This window comes from Hyperolius riggenbachi, chromosome 7 (genome assembly GCF_040937935.1).
Source record: "Hyperolius riggenbachi isolate aHypRig1 chromosome 7, aHypRig1.pri, whole genome shotgun sequence".
NCBI lineage: Eukaryota > Metazoa > Chordata > Amphibia > Anura > Hyperoliidae > Hyperolius > Hyperolius riggenbachi.
In genome coordinates, this window is record NC_090652.1 from 242,858,370 (window position 1) to 242,874,617 (window position 16,248).

At 39.7% G+C, this 16,248-nt stretch overlaps 1 protein-coding gene across 1 annotated transcript in view; it reads left to right on the forward strand.

The window, feature by feature from the left end:
* TTN (titin) overlaps positions 1–16,248 on the forward strand; it is a 365,525-nt gene that overhangs the window by 325,913 nt on the left and 23,364 nt on the right. Inside the window, exons 261-277 of the mRNA XM_068247374.1 lie at positions 54–353; positions 440–742; positions 848–1,153; positions 1,254–3,020; positions 3,108–3,401; positions 4,485–4,772; positions 5,889–6,188; positions 6,292–8,358; positions 8,465–8,767; positions 10,980–11,285; positions 11,732–12,022; positions 12,119–12,418; positions 12,508–12,813; positions 14,208–14,513; positions 14,597–14,878; positions 14,996–15,589; positions 15,923–16,210. Coding sequence (XP_068103475.1) covers positions 54–353; positions 440–742; positions 848–1,153; positions 1,254–3,020; positions 3,108–3,401; positions 4,485–4,772; positions 5,889–6,188; positions 6,292–8,358; positions 8,465–8,767; positions 10,980–11,285; positions 11,732–12,022; positions 12,119–12,418; positions 12,508–12,813; positions 14,208–14,513; positions 14,597–14,878; positions 14,996–15,589; positions 15,923–16,210 — 8,601 coding nt within the window. The remainder of the gene's footprint in view (positions 1–53; positions 354–439; positions 743–847; positions 1,154–1,253; positions 3,021–3,107; positions 3,402–4,484; positions 4,773–5,888; positions 6,189–6,291; positions 8,359–8,464; positions 8,768–10,979; positions 11,286–11,731; positions 12,023–12,118; positions 12,419–12,507; positions 12,814–14,207; positions 14,514–14,596; positions 14,879–14,995; positions 15,590–15,922; positions 16,211–16,248) is intronic.

Below are 16,248 nucleotides of genomic sequence, written 5' to 3' on the forward strand. Positions count from 1 at the left end.
TCAAACGTACTCATTGTTTAACTAACCAAATTGTTTTTATTTTGTCTGTGTAGATAAACCAGGCCCACCAGCTGGACCGATACAGTTCAAAACAGTCACAGCTGAAAAGATTACTTTCATGTGGGAGCCACCTCAAGATGATGGAGGAGCCAAAGTGACTCATTACATTGTTGAAAAACGTGAAACCAGCAGGGTAGTGTGGTCTTTGGTCTCAGAAAAGCATGAGCAATGCATGATAACTGTTACCAAGCTCATCAAAGGAAATGAATACATATTCCGTGTCAGAGGTGTGAACAAATTTGGAGTTGGTGATCCACTGGAAGCTGAACCTGTTATAGCAAGAAATGCATTTGGTAAGACTTAACACCCTTGACATTGGATCATGCTAAATTTTGGTGACATTTTATTTTACTATAATGGTTATTTTTTCATATTTTAGTTACTCCTGGTCCTCCAAGTATTCCAGAGGCTACCACAATTACCAAGAATAGTATGACTGTCACATGGTCCAGACCTACTGTAGATGGTGGAAGTGACATAAATGGATATTACCTTGAGAAACGTGACAAAAAGAGCTTGAGGTGGTTCAAAGTAATTAAGGAATCTATTCGTGACACAAGACAGAAAGTCACAGGACTAACTGAAGACAGCGACTATCAGTTCCGTGTCTGCGCTATCAATGCAGCTGGCCAAGGTCCATTCTCAGAAGCTTCTGATTACTACAAGGCTGCAGATCCTATTGGTGAGCCATTGCTCTTTTCTCTATTTTTGTTTCATTTCTGATAAACATTTCTTGAAAACCAATGTGTGCAATCACCTAATTGCTCTTTGAAACATTTTTTTGCAGATAAACCTGGACCAGCAAGCAAACTCAAGATTGTGGACAGTACTAGATCATCAATCACTCTTAGCTGGACTAAACCTGTTTATGATGGTGGCAGCCCAATCACTAGCTACCTTGTGGAACTTAGGGAAGGAGAAAGTGAAGAATGGACTGTTGTCAGTGCCAGAGGAGAAGTCAGAACTACTGAATACGTTGTTTCTTTGCTGAAGCCCAGTGTTGACTACTACTTCAGGGTATCTGCAGTAAATGCTGCTGGCAAAGGAGAGCCTATTGAGATGACCGAAGCTGCCCAGGCAAAGGACATACTTGGTATAAAAAATGTTTCAGTCTGTAAAGTTGTTATAACTACAGTATAATTATACCTTGTATGGTAGTATGCTAATGTTCTCTTTTTTGTATGTTCTTACAGAGGAGCCAGAGATAGATCTGGATGTTGCACTAAGGACTTCCATTGTAGCAAAGGCAGGAGAAGATGTTCAGTTAATGATTCCATTCAAAGGAAGACCTGCACCAAGTGTTACATGGAGGAAAGGAGAGAAGAACATCTCTAATGACCCAAGATACAATATCCAGAATACAGAGTCTTCAACATTAGTTGACATACCCCAGGTCACTCGCAATGACACTGGAAAGTATGTTCTGACAATAGAAAATGGTGTTGGTCAACCAAAATCAACATTTGTCACAGTAAAGGTACTCGATACCCCAGCAGAATGTCAAAAGCTACACGTCAAGAATGTTGCACGTGGCACAGTAACACTGGCATGGGAGCCTCCACTCATAAATGGTGGAGCTGAAGTCACTAATTATCTCATTGAGAAGAGAGATGCCACTAAGAGGGCTTGGGCTGCTGTTACAACAAAATGTTCTAATACAACATTCAAGATCACCAATTTGTCAGAGAAAACAGCATACTTCTTCAGAGTTCTTGCAGAAAATGAAAATGGAATTGGAGAACCATGCGAAACTTCTGAGCCTGTAAAAGCCTCTGAAATTCCAGGACCAGTAAAAGATCTAACTATGAAAGATTCTACCAAAACATCTGTCACTCTTTCATGGAGCAAACCTGATTATGATGGTGGCAGTATTGTCCATGAATATGTAGTGGAAAGCAAAATAAAGGATGAAAAAGAATGGTCACATGCAGGAATCAGCAAATCATGTGAATTTGAAGTCACCAAACTTAAAGAACTTTCAGTTATGGAATTCAGAGTTTCAGCTAAGAATGAAAAGGGCCTAAGTGATGGTTCTATTACTGGACCAATTACTGTTAAAGATTATGTTATCACTCCTGAAGCTGACATATCTGAAATACTTGGAGGGCAAATTAGTGTACGCATTGGACACAATGTACATATAGAGGTGCCATATAAGGGTAAACCTAGACCAACAGTATCATGGCTGAAGGACAATATTCCTCTTAAGGAAAGTGAGCAAGTCAGATATAAGAGAACCGAAGCCAAACTAAGTCTTCAAATAAAAAATGTCAAAAAAGAAAATGGTGGCAGGTACACTTTAATCCTTGACAATGGTGTGGCTCGTAAGTCATATGTAATCACAGTGATAACACTTGGTCCTCCTTCTAAGCCAAAGGGACCTGTAAGATTTGATGAGATCAGAGCTGACAGCGTCATCGTATCATGGGATGTTCCAGATGATGATGGTGGAGGAGAAATTACATCATACAGCATTGAGAAGCGTGAAACTTCTCAGACAAACTGGAAGATGGTTTGCTCTAGTGTTGCCAGAACAACTTTCAAGATTTCAAATCTTGCTAAGGGAACAGAGTACCAGTTTAGAATACGTGCTGAAAACAGATATGGTGTAAGTCCACCACTGAACTCTCCTGATGTCATTGCCAAACATCAGTTTAGACCACCAGGCCCACCAGGGAAGCCAGTTGTTTACAATGTTACAAGTGATGGAATGTCAATAACTTGGGATGCTCCAGTCTATGATGGCGGCTCTGAAATTAGTGGCTTTCATGTTGAGAAGAAGGAAAGAAACAGCATTCTCTGGCAGCGGGTTAATACTTCTCCTTTATCCAACCGGGAATACAGAATTACTGGTCTAATTGAAGGTCTGGATTACCAATTCCGTGTACTGGCAGAAAATAGTGCTGGTCTCAGTCCAGTAAGCGAGCCAAGTAAATTTACACTGGCTGTGTCTCCTGTTGGTAAGTAATGAGCACCATGTGTTTCTTATTATAACATACAGGACCAAACATTTGTCTTGGTACAAGTCACCTTGTTTTGTTTTCTAGATCCACCTGGAACACCTGACTATATTGATGTCACCAGAGAAACAGTTACTTTGAAATGGACTCCACCTCTGCGTGATGGAGGAAGCAAGATTGTTGCTTACAGTATTGAGAGACGCCAGGGCAATGAACGCTGGCTCAGATGCAACTTTACTGATGTTTCTGAATGCCAGTATACGGTGACTGGTTTAAGTCCAGGGGACCGGTTTGAATTTAGAGTTCTTGCCAGAAATGCCGTTGGAACAATCAGTCCACCTTCCCAATCTTCTGGATACATCATGACCAGGGATGAAAGTAGTAAGTATAACATACATGGCTAGTTTAAATTATGTATAATTGCTGATAAGAACATATGTAAAGCCAAAATGTGCCAATGATACAAAAGTATCCATGCAAAACAGTATATTTTACCATTTCCTCTTGTAAACAATGGCGTCACAAAAGTTTATACCGCACCAGGTGCCACCAGCAGAGTGGGTGGCACCAAGCTCAAAACTAAGGGAGAGTGGAGTAAGACTATATAAATATAGACCAGAATAGTCCCTGATGTACTTCTCCCACCTGCTTTTTTCCCTTCTGGCTTCTCCATGTTGAGCTGATAATGGAGTTTAGAGGCTACCAGGACCACGTGGTGATAACCTTAACATCCTCCTATTCACCTCTTAGCAAATGTGTCCCCACATAGCAAAGCATGGCCAGTATAACAAAGCCTATCTCCTCACTCCCTCCTATTGCAAAGGTATCCAGTGTGGTACTGCTCCTTCACCTCCCCCCCCCATAGCAAGCATGGCCAGAAGTCAACAACCCCCCCCCCCCCCACACACACACACACACACACACACACACACTCCACATTTAGTGAAGTGTGGCAAGTATAATAGTCCCTACCTCCTCTCTTTTCCCATAGCAAGTGTGTCCATTGAGGTACTGCTCCCTCACCCCACACGCCTATAGCAAGCATGACCAGAATCCCTGACCCCTTATAGCAAAGTGTGGCCAGTATAAAAATACCTATCTCCTCCCTCCCCCTGTAGCAAATGGGTTCAGTATAACCCCATTCTCAACAAATGACAGTAACAAGCAATGTTACTACAAAGAAATTATTGGTTTTGTTAAGCTCAGTGAGGTTGGAGGTTCATAGGGTAAGAGAGGGGTGACACCACATTTTTCCACATCTGGTGACATCAACCCTAGTGACCCCTCTGCTTATAGACGTACCAGTTAAAACACATTTTAGCATAGTCTAATGTAGGCAAAGTGTAAGCTTTGTTTTTAATTAGATCCAGTGTTAATTTCAGCATGTTTTTTTAATATATATTTTATAAACCAGTTTTCCAAGCGCTGTATTATTGTAATGTGCTATGTTTTCCTCTTTAACAGTTGCTCCATCTATTGAATTTGGTCCTGAACACTTTGAGGGTCTTACCGTTAAAGCTGGGGAAAGCATCAGAGCTAAAGCCTTGATTAAAGGACGTCCAGTACCTCAGGTTGTTTGGTTTAAAGATGGAAAAGAGATCAATAAGAAACTTGGAATTGAAATAAATACTGCAATTGGATTCAGCTCTATCTTTGTTAGAGATGCTACACGTGACCATCGTGGTGTGTACACTGTGGAAGCCAAAAATTCCTCAGGAACCAAGAAGGCAGATATGACAATAAGGATACAAGGTAAGAAAAAGAGCTATACCATACTGTTGTTATCATTATGTACTTATAAAGCACTGACATCTTTCACAGCACATTGCAGAGTCAATAACTATCCCTCAGAGGAGTTTACAATCTAATTCTTACCGGATTCATAGTATAATGTCACTCCCATAGTCTAAGGCAAGTTTAGGGGAACTAATAAAATTGGTGCTGCAAAGAGATCTAGAAGAGCTTACTAAATAGTCCAGGATACCCAATTCTACAATAATTCTTCTGGTTTCAGCATCAGAAACACTTCCTGTATCTATATATTGTTATATATTGGTATGTAACCCCCCCCCCTCCCATTGATGCTTAGCCTAGGCTAAGCAGCCATGAAAACTTCTCCTCATAGTGCATTGTGGGAGACCAGGGGCCATATGCAATTCACGTTTTTATCTGAGTTTTCTCCTAGGAGAAAATTTTTCATCTTTGTTTAAAAATAACTTTCCAGGACTTTTCAACTAAAAAAGTACCAAAAAGTGGGAGAAAACGTACTATCAAAATTATTTTGAGTATTTTCTTGGTTTCTGTTGGCTTGAAAAGCATTTTATTGACAAGTTTAAAAATATCACCTAAGGGAAAATTCAGGAGAAAAAGTTAATTGCATATGGGCCCAGGTGTTGTTTCTTATTACTTTGGAACAACAACAACAAAATTATGCAGTGTTGCACATTAACAGAAGTAAAGATGTCACTACCTATGATAAATTTAAGAATGTAAATTAGGCGAGGAATGATTTTAAATTTTTTGATGAAGTATTATTCAGTTACAGTAAGTTCCTCTTTAATGTGATGCTGAAGCAAAAAAACAAAAAACAAACAAACACAAACCCCTAATGATATAATGAATTGTATGGGTAGTATGGATAATAAATAAAACATTAGTAGCAAAGAAAAGTGTCCATATCATGTGTTCTAAAATGTAAAAGTATTGGGAATCATCCTTAAATGCAAGAGGCCATAGTTTTTATGTTTCACAAAATTCACGAAAAGTGTTTTAAATCTTTAATTCTGCAATGGCAAAAGCAAGTAAATTGTATTCAGAGCACAGATAAAATTCTGAATGGTTGATTGTGTTTTTACTACCCTTTTCCAGATACACCAGGACCAGTAGGTGGACCTATAAGGTTCAGCAACATCACCGGAGAAAAGCTGACCTTATGGTGGGATCCACCAACCAATGATGGCTGTTCTGCAATTACTGGCTATGTCATTGAAAAACGTGAGACAAGCAGATTATCCTGGGCTCAAGTCACTGACCTGTGTGAGGCCTGCTCGTTCACTGTGACAAAACTGATCAAGGGCAATGAATATCAGTTCCGCATATCTGCAGTAAATAAGTTTGGTGTCGGCAGACCTCTCGACTCAGATTCTGTTATTGCACAAATACAATACAGTAAGTGAACCTTTTAGCAATATGTTGAGATGTAGAATTTATGATATAGAGCATTAAGGAGATTATATCATTGTACTAATTTTTGTTTACTTATTTCCAATAGCTATTCCAGATGCACCTGGTGTACCAGATTCTACTCATGTGAATGGTGACAGCATTACTGTAACTTGGGCAAGACCAAAATCAGATGGTGGCAATGAGATCAAACATTATATCTTAGAAAGGCGCGAAAAGAAGAGTTTGCGCTGGGTTAAAGTATCCAGCAAGAAGCCCATCACTGAATTGAGATACAGAGTAACTGGCCTTGTTGAAGGAAATGAATATGAGTTCCGTGTATTTGCTGAAAATGGTGCAGGAGTTAGTGATCCAAGTGGAGTATCCAGACTAATTAAATGCAAAGAGCCAGTGAATCCACCTAGTGCACCTAGCATCGTTAAAGTGAGTGACACTACCAAGACATCAGTAAGCTTGGAATGGACTAAGCCTGCATTTGATGGTGGCATGGAAATTATTGGATACATCATTGAAATGTGTAAAGCTGACCTTGGCGAATGGCACAAAGTCAATGCTGAAGCCGTAGTGGCCACAAAATACACTGTTGTTGACCTTGAGGCTGGTGAAAACTACAAATTCAGAGTTTCTGCGATAAATGCAGCAGGCAAAGGAGATAGTTGTGAAGTACCTGCAACAGTACTAACTGCCGACAGATTAAGTTCACCTGAAATTGATATTGATGCCAATTTCAAGCAAACGCATATTGTTAGGGCTGGTGCAAGCATCCGTCTTTTCATTGCTTTCAAAGGAAGACCTACACCAACTGCAATTTGGACCAAGCCAGACTCTGACCTCAGTATAAGAGCTGATATCCATACTACAGACTCATTCAGCACCTTGACTGTGGAGGACTGTAACAGATATGATGCAGGAAAATACACTTTCACTGTAGAAAATAACAGTGGCAGCAAGGCAATCACATTTACTGTCAAAGTCCTGGACTCTCCTGGCCCACCGGGTGCTATTACATATAAAGATGTTACAAGAGGGTCTGTTACATTATTGTGGGATGCTCCAGTCAATGATGGTGGTGCACGTATCCACCATTATGTAGTGGAAAGAAGAGAAGCAAGCAGACGCAGCTGGCAAGTTGTCAGTGAGAAATGCTCTCGGCAGATCATTAAGGTTGTGGATCTGTTGGAAGGTCAGCCCTACTTCTTCCGTGTTTCTGCTGAAAATGAATACGGTGTAGGTGAACCTTATGAGACACCAGAACCCATTGTGGCCACTGAAGAACCAGCACCACCAAAGAGATTAGACATAGTTGATACAAGCAAATCTTCTGTAACATTGGCTTGGCTTAAACCTGAGCATGATGGTGGAAGCCGTATATCTTCATACCTGATTGAGATGAAACAGAAGGGATCTGACCATTGGGTTGAAGCTGGACAAACAAAACTTTTAACAATTACTGTTGATAACCTGGCTGAAAACACTGAGTTTGAGTTCCGTGTTCGTGCTAAGAATGATGCTGGTTATAGTGAGCCAAGGGAAGCATTCTCATCTGTTATTATCAAAGAGCCCCAGATTGAGCCCACAGCTGATCTCAGTGGCATCACAAGACAGCTTATTACTTGCAAAACAGGAAGTAATTTCACAATTGATATTCCAATTAGTGGGCGTCCAGTGCCAAAGGTAACATGGAAACTTGAAGAAATGAGACTGAAGGAAACTGACAGAGTAAGCATTAAGACAACAAAAGAAAGAACAACCTTGACTGTCAAGGACAGCATGAGAGGTGACTCTGGAAAATACTACTTGGCACTTGAAAATACGGCTGGTGTGAAAACATTCACTGTCACAGTAATTGTGATTGGTAGACCAGGAGCTGTAACAGGTCCTATTGAAGTATCTTCTGTCTCTGCCGAGTCATGTGTACTTAACTGGGCTGAACCTGAAGATAATGGTGGAACTGACATCACAAATTACATTGTTGAGAAGCGTGAATCTGGCACAACAGCATGGCAACTTGTTAACTCCAGTGTGAAACGTACACAAATAAAAGTTACCCACCTCACAAAATACATGGAATACACCTTCCGTGTCAGTGCAGAGAACAGATTTGGTGTCAGCAAGCCTCTTGAATCTACTCCTATTGTTGCTGAACATCCTTTTGGTAAGAAAATGGTTTTGTTCTATTTATCTATATTAAAGTCTTAGCACATTTTATTTGCATATTAGAGTAATTACAAATTGTATTTCTATTTTTTCTTACTTACTAGTACCACCAAGCCCACCAACAAGGCCTGAGGTATATTCTGTGTCAGCCAATGCCATGGGCATCAAATGGGAAGAGCCCTACCATGATGGTGGAAGCAAAGTTACAGGATACTGGATTGAAAGGAAGGAGCGCAACACCATCTTGTGGGTGAAAGACAACAAGATCCCATGCTATGATAGTAACTACAAAGTCACAGGATTAGTAGAAGGTCTGGAATATCAGTTCAGAGTATATGCTTTGAATGCTGCAGGCATCAGCAAGGCAAGTGAAGCTTCAAGACCTGTCATGGCACAAAACCCTGTTGGTAAGTGTAAACATATATATTATATACATGCATATGCATTTCACCCTCTAAAACCACAAATTCAGTTGTTACATCTATGTCAAATATATATTTAGTAAACCCTATAAATATTTAAAGTGACCCTAATTTCTATAGAACAGAAGTGCCAAGAAGGGATGGAGAATTGATGTTTTTAGATGGTTTTATGCCCCTTACACTGTCCTTATTTATTTTTGGGGGGTTTGACCTGGTAATGTTGTGCAAGTGTTTGTTATACATCAATGTGTACCACCATATTCTTTAGCATTCTGTCACAGCAGATAGAAGCACCTTGTACATATTGACATGCTGGATGCAAGAGCACTCTTGCGATTTCAGAGAGCATTGTCTCTACAAATACACTTTATAGTTTAAACCTGTTGAAAGGTTTCATTACTGCCTTTCATAAGCTTAAAGGGAAGGTCCAAGCAAAAAAAAAAAATGAGTTTAACTTACCTGGGGCTTCTACCAGCCCCATGTAGCCATCCTGTGCCCTCATAGTCACTCACTGCTGCTCCAGTCCCCCGCTGGCAGCTTTCTGACCTCGGAGGTCAGGGCCGCATTGCGTACATTTTTACGCATTCCCGCTAGTGCAGGAACATTAACATATACATTTTTACGCGTTAGTGGTGCAACGCATACATTTTTGTTCCTGCACTAGCTGGAATGCGTAAAAATGTATGCAATGCGGCCCTGACCTCCGAGGTCAGAAAGCTGCCAGCGGGGGACTGGAGCAGCAGTGAGTGACTACGAGGGCACAGGATGGCTACATGGGGCTGGTAGAAGCCCCAGGTAAGTGAAACTCATTTTTTTTTTTTGCTTGGACCTTCCCTTTAAGGCAAAATGCAATCACAAACAACACTTTTAGCATTCAAGGACTGAGTCTACCAACTATTCAAGAACAAGCACATTCTGTGTAAGGCCAAACCTGTTGGAATCATACAAACCTGAAGACATACCAACAAAAAAGTTAATGATAACGTAAATGACTAACTGTACAAGATTTCTTTGCAAGCTTTCGAAACTTTAAGTTTCTTCTTCAGGCATGTTTCAGAACTGTATCAGAACCATACGATACCATACAGTTCTGAAACATGCCTGAAGAAGAAACTTAAAGTTTCGAAAGCTTGCAAAGAAATCTTGTACAATTAGTCATTAGAGTATCACCTAAACAACTTTTGTTGTTATGTCTTCGGATTATCTCCATGCCTAATACCAGACCACATGCAACTGGCTTCATACAAACCTCTCAATGCATCAAATAAGATTTCCAGTTTCCTGGCCCTAACTTAGCTGAGCAGACCTACTTTTGCTGTTCAAAGGAGGTATTTCTTCATATTCATCTCTCTTCCTCTAAACAGTGGCATCAGTTTATTATTGGTATCTGGAGCTACAGCCTAGAGTTTTTTTTCTAAAACTAGATTTGTAAGAAAGCCGTTTGAAACTTAGATGATGAAAAATGCCCTTGAGGATTTTTCAGGTGTTCCCTGGGAAAATGCCAGGGAACACCTCAAAAATCCTGAAGGAACCCTGGTTGGGAAAGCCTGCATTTCATACAGACATACGTTATTGTTTACTAGAATAATATGTTTGTTAGAGTTAGATATGAAAAATGATATCTAAGAGGAAATAAGCACTAAAATATAACTATGTGGAAGGCTGTCTCATTTGGTCAGAAAAACATCCCTGAACCCATTTTGATTTTACCTTGTAGATTTATATGCACTGTGACTGTAGTGGGAGGTCTTCTTTTAACCCATTTAAAGTGGACCCAAATTAAAAATACAAGATTTCAGAAATAAAATCTATTTTCTAAATTATAATAATAAATAGCAGCCTTTTTTCAGCTGCATGATGACAAGTATAAAATATTTTAAATTTATTGGAGAAGCCCCTCCCTTCCTTTCATATTGCCGGGACAGAATCCAGCAAACTGGGGGAATAGCAAAGGAGGAATTGCTAATGGCTGCCACCTGTATAACCCTAGTTATGAAAAGAGAAGGGTGAAAAGCATGCACTGAAATGCTCATAGGCTTGAAGGAGTGTTTATTTATCTTTGTATGTGTCAGAGTAGTGCAACTAAAAATTTTGAATTAAAAAAATGTTTGGTTTGGATCCGCTCTAATAGAAAAAATATTACTGATACTGTAACAACTTTCAATTCTTAATTCTGTTTTTATTAATTAAACAATAGATCCACCTGGAAAACCAGAAGTAACAGATGTTACAAGGTCTTCAGTTTCACTCAGCTGGACAACTCCACTATACGATGGTGGCAGCAAAATTGTTGGATATATTGTTGAACGCAAACCATTCAATGAAGCTGGAGATGGCCGCTGGCTGAAGTGTAACTACACAACTGTTTCAGAAAACGTTTTCACCGTAACTGCTCTAAGTGAAGGAGAAGTTTATGAGTTCCGTGTACTTGCAAAGAATGCCACTGGTGTAATGAGCGCCCCATCACAGTCTACTGGTGCTGTAACTTGCAAAGATGAATACTGTGAGTATACATACAATATTTTACTCATATTATAAAAAACACTGATGTCTAAAAGACAAACCATATAGGTACATAAAAGTTGTATATACTTTAATGGTTAAAATAATGTCACTGTGACACAGACCCCACTTATAGTGTATTGTCTCCTGTGAATTCCCAGCATAGGGACTTCAACCCCTTGCAAAATACTGTGGGGGCCCTGGCTTATCCCCCTCTACTTGTATTTATTAGGCAAGTGGGGTGTAGCTATCCCACAGACGGGTTGATAATTCACTGGGAATCTATGGGCGCCCATTTATAAAAACTACATCATATTTGTCATATTATAAAAACTACAGTTCCTTAAAATACGTACCTAACAAAATCCAAAGTGTCCGCTGGAATGCCTTTCCCGTTGCAGCTAATATTGCTGTTTACTAACAACAGTTTTTTTATGTTGAATTTAGCACCACCAAAAGCTGAACTTGACAGCAAACTACAAGGAGACGTTGTGACTGTAAGAGCTGGCTCTGATCTTGTACTTGATGCATCTATTGGTGGTAAGCCAGAGCCAAAGGTCTTCTGGTCTAAAGGAGATAAAGAACTTGACCTCTGTGAAAAGATCTCTCTACAATACACCAGCAAACGTGCTCTTGCAATTGTGAAATTCTGTGACAGAAGTGATACTGGCAAATATACACTGACGGTTAAGAATGCCAGCGGAACAAAATCAGTCTCTGTGCTTGTCAAAATCCTTGGTAAGTATACTTCTTGAATATTCTATGTCGGTTATGTATTAGAATCACCATGATTAAGGATAATTTAGTAAATAATGTTGCTGTTGTTTTTTTAAGACTCCCCAGGTCCATGCGCAGGAAGTATTAACGTCAGTAGAGTTACGGATGAGAAATGCACTCTTGCTTGGAGTCTACCACAAGAAGATGGTGGTGCACAAATCGACCACTACATTGTGGAAAGACGTGAGACCAGCCGTCTCAATTGGGCAATTGTTGAGCCTGAATGTCAGACACTGTCATGCAGTGTGACCAGACTAATTAAGAACAATGAATACATCTTCCGTGTAAGAGCAGTCAACAAATATGGACCAGGTGTGCCACTTGAATCTAGTCCAGTTATTGCAAGGAACTCATTCAGTAAGTAAAAATGCATCAAGTAAAAAAAACATAAAAGAAAGCCTTGAAAAAAATGATATTTACATATGTATATATTATATCCTCAACAGCTATTCCATCGCCACCTGGTGCACCTGAAGTTATTGGTGTTGGCAAGGATCATGTTATTATTCAGTGGCTTAAACCAGAATCAGATGGTGGCAGCGAAATAAGCACTTACATAGTTGACAAACGAGAAAAGAAGAGCGTGAGATGGACAAGAGTCAACAAAGACTACACCATTTATGATACACGCTTGAAGATCACCAATTTGCTGGAAGGAAGTGAATACCAGTTCCGTGTTACCGCAGTTAATGCTGCTGGAAACAGTGAGCCTAGTGACGCGTCTCCATATGTCCTGTGCAAAGAACCTAGCTGTAAGTTTTTACTTATATACTGTATGAATATAAATACATGTACAGCCCTCCAGGGCAGGATCATTATCATTATTATTATTATTTATATAGCGCTGACATCTTCCGAACTGCCTTACTGTGCCTCAGGGGAGTGCACAATGTAATCCCTCTCATAATCATAGTCTAGGGCCAATTTAGGGGAAGCTAATTAACTTACCTGTATGTTTTGGAAATGCGGGAGGAAACTGGAGTATCCAGAGAAAACCCATGCAGACCCAATGCCAAGTATATTTCATAAGCCAGTAAAGGATTTTATTTATTTATTTGTATTTATATAGCACCAACATCTTCCGTAGTCCTGTACATAGTACAAAAACATCCAATAATGGTGATCATAGATACTGTACATGAGCAGTTCAACATATTGTGTAATCAGGACAACTGGAACACTGTGCCATCTCTGTCCCCTGTACCTCTTCTGTACCTCCAGTGTCCCTCTCTGTGCCACCTAGCCCCCCCGCCCCCCGAGTCCCTCTGAGTCTCCTTCTGTCCCCGTCACACTCTACATGCAGATCTTTGCATAATAGGGGCAAAAATAGGCAATGGGACAGATTTTGAGGGAAGCGGCTATTCTGGTTACTGTATACATAAGATGCTAGTCACCCAGCTAGCCATTTTCTTTGAAACCATGTTAAACTACTCTAGCTTCTGTCAAAGCTAGAGTAGTTGCCCTATTGGCGGTCTGGCAGCTAGACCACAGCAAATCCTGATGATATGGGAATAGGGAGAGACAGCATTTACCGAGCTGCCTGCTCTCCTCCAATTGGCCATCTGCCATGTTGTACAGTGAGCCTGTCTGACTCATTTCCACTGAGCTCTCACAAAGACAGACAGATGCATAAAATTAAATTGAAATACAATTGAATCCTTTGAACTCAATGAACACTAGTGATGGAATCGGGGGGAGGAAGAACTGAATAATTAATACAGCTGCTAGTTAAATGGATCAGTTGCTAGAAGCATTCTAAGCCCAACTTCTACTTCCTTGGTGGGTCTAATAAGCATATTAGAAGATTTTTTTTATCCTAATTTATGAATGTGTGCTTAATTTAGGTACTAAATATAACTGTATTCAGTTTTCAAAAGAAGTGTAGTATCCAACACCAAATGACCAAATCATTTTATTAAGCAAAAAAAAAAAAAAAAAAGAATAAAAGAATAATCAATAATAGGTTACTATAGATTAGAATATTGTTTTTAATTAATTGGTGATATTGAGTGATATTGTGGAGATTAAATATAGGTTACTATAGAATATTGTTTTTAATTATGAGGTCATATTGTGGAGATTACAATATATGATAACTGTTTTTTCTATGAGATAGATTTAATATGCATTTTTTGTTTTTTGCCAGATGCCCCAGCGGCTCCAACTGCCCTAAGAGTTGTGGACACCACAAAGACAAGCATAAGCTTGGCATGGGCTAAACCTTTGTATGATGGCGGTGCTGATATTTTGGGCTATGTTCTGGAATTACACGAAGAAGGCACAGAACAGTGGTACAGACCACACACTACCACCCTGCTAAGAAATGCTGAATTTACAGTGACAGGCCTTAAAACAAGCCATAAATACAAGTTCAGAGTTGCTGCTACAAATGCAAATGGCACAAGTGACTTCAGCGAATCAACTGCTGAAATTGAACCAGTTGAAAGAATAGGTATGTCTTCATTTATAAGTAGGGGAGCATGTCAGCCAACATAAGTCAGTAAACATCATTAACTTTTTCATTTATTTCATTAGAAACACCCGACTTGGAACTTGCCGATGATCTCAAGAAGATTGTTACAGTCAGAGCTGGTGGCTCATTGCGTCTTATGGTATCTGTCTCTGGAAGACCATCTCCAGTGGTCACATGGAGAAAGGAAGGTGTTGACCTTGCAAGCCGAGCCATGATTGACATTACCGACAGCTATACTTTGCTTGTGGTTGATAAAGTAAACAGATATGATGCTGGAAAATACATTGTTGAGGCAGTCAACCAGTCTGGCAAGAAGGCAGCAACAGTGGTCGTCAAAGTTTATGGTAAGATATAAAATCAAATGATTTCAGTTTCAGATCCCAGAATGCTCAGCTTAGCAATTTCATGATTGAATATTTAACAGTTCAAAAATATATATAATTGTCCTATTCTATTTACAGATTCTCCAGGCCCATGTGGTGCAGTTAAGGTTAAAGAAGTTTCCAGAGATTCTGTCACAATTACATGGGATGTGCCTATGCTGGATGGTGGCGCCCCAGTAAATAATTACATCATTGAAAGACGTGAAGCTGCCATGAGAGCCTTCAAGACTGTTACTGCAAAATGTAACAAGACCATTTATAGAATCACTGGACTTACAGAAGGTCTTATGTATTACTTCAGAGTTTTGCCAGAAAACATTTATGGAATTGGTGAACCATGTGAAACATCAGATGCAATCTTGGTATCCGAAGTTCCTATGCTACCACAGAAAATTGAAGTTGTTGACTATACCAAATCCACAGTGTCTCTTGCCTGGGAGAAGCCTCTTCATGATGGTGGTAGCAGGCTCACTGGCTATGTCGTTGAAGCCTGCAGAGCTGGCACAGATAAATGGTTGAAGGTTGCTACACTGAAACCAACAGTTCTTGATTATACTATTACTTCACTGAATGAAGGTGAACAATATTTATTCAGAGTGAGAGCACAAAACCAGAAGGGTGTATCTGAGCCAAGAGAGATTGTAACTGCTGTGACCGTACAAGACCAGAGAGGTAAATTCAACTATTTAATGGGAAGCAATGGTTAGTGGAAGGTTGGGGGTCTCTGTTTTTAACAAATGGCTGTTTATAGGAATTTGATTGTAAGTAGAAAGTGCAATGGGGAAAGAGTGACCAATAATTAAGGTTGGAGTAGCAGACTTACCGGTATGTTGTAATTGTTGGTAATGAAAGTTTCAGTTAGATGTTGTTTTGTTCTCATTTTCCACCAAAAGTTTGGATATTGATATAGAATATTAATACTTCAATAAATTATTCATGAGAAATTAATCAGCTTGAACATGACTTGGTTGGTAACTTACTTTTGGTTTGTTTGTCTCTTCATAGTGCTACCATCCATTGACCTGGCTGGAATACCTCAGAAGACTATACATGTGCCATGTGGCAGACCAATTGAGCTTGCCCTACCTATTCATGGACGTCCACCTCCAGCAGTCTCATGGTTCTATGCTGGAACCAAGGTCAAAGAAGTTGATCGTGTTAAGATTGAAACTGTGAATAAAGTAGCCAAATTAACAATTAGAGAGACCACAATTAATGACACAGGAGATTACACAATTGATCTTAAAAGTGCTGCTGGATCAGTTAGTGAAACAATTAAAGTTATCATTCTTGGTGAGTATTGAGTGATACATTTTTTTAATGCAATACCC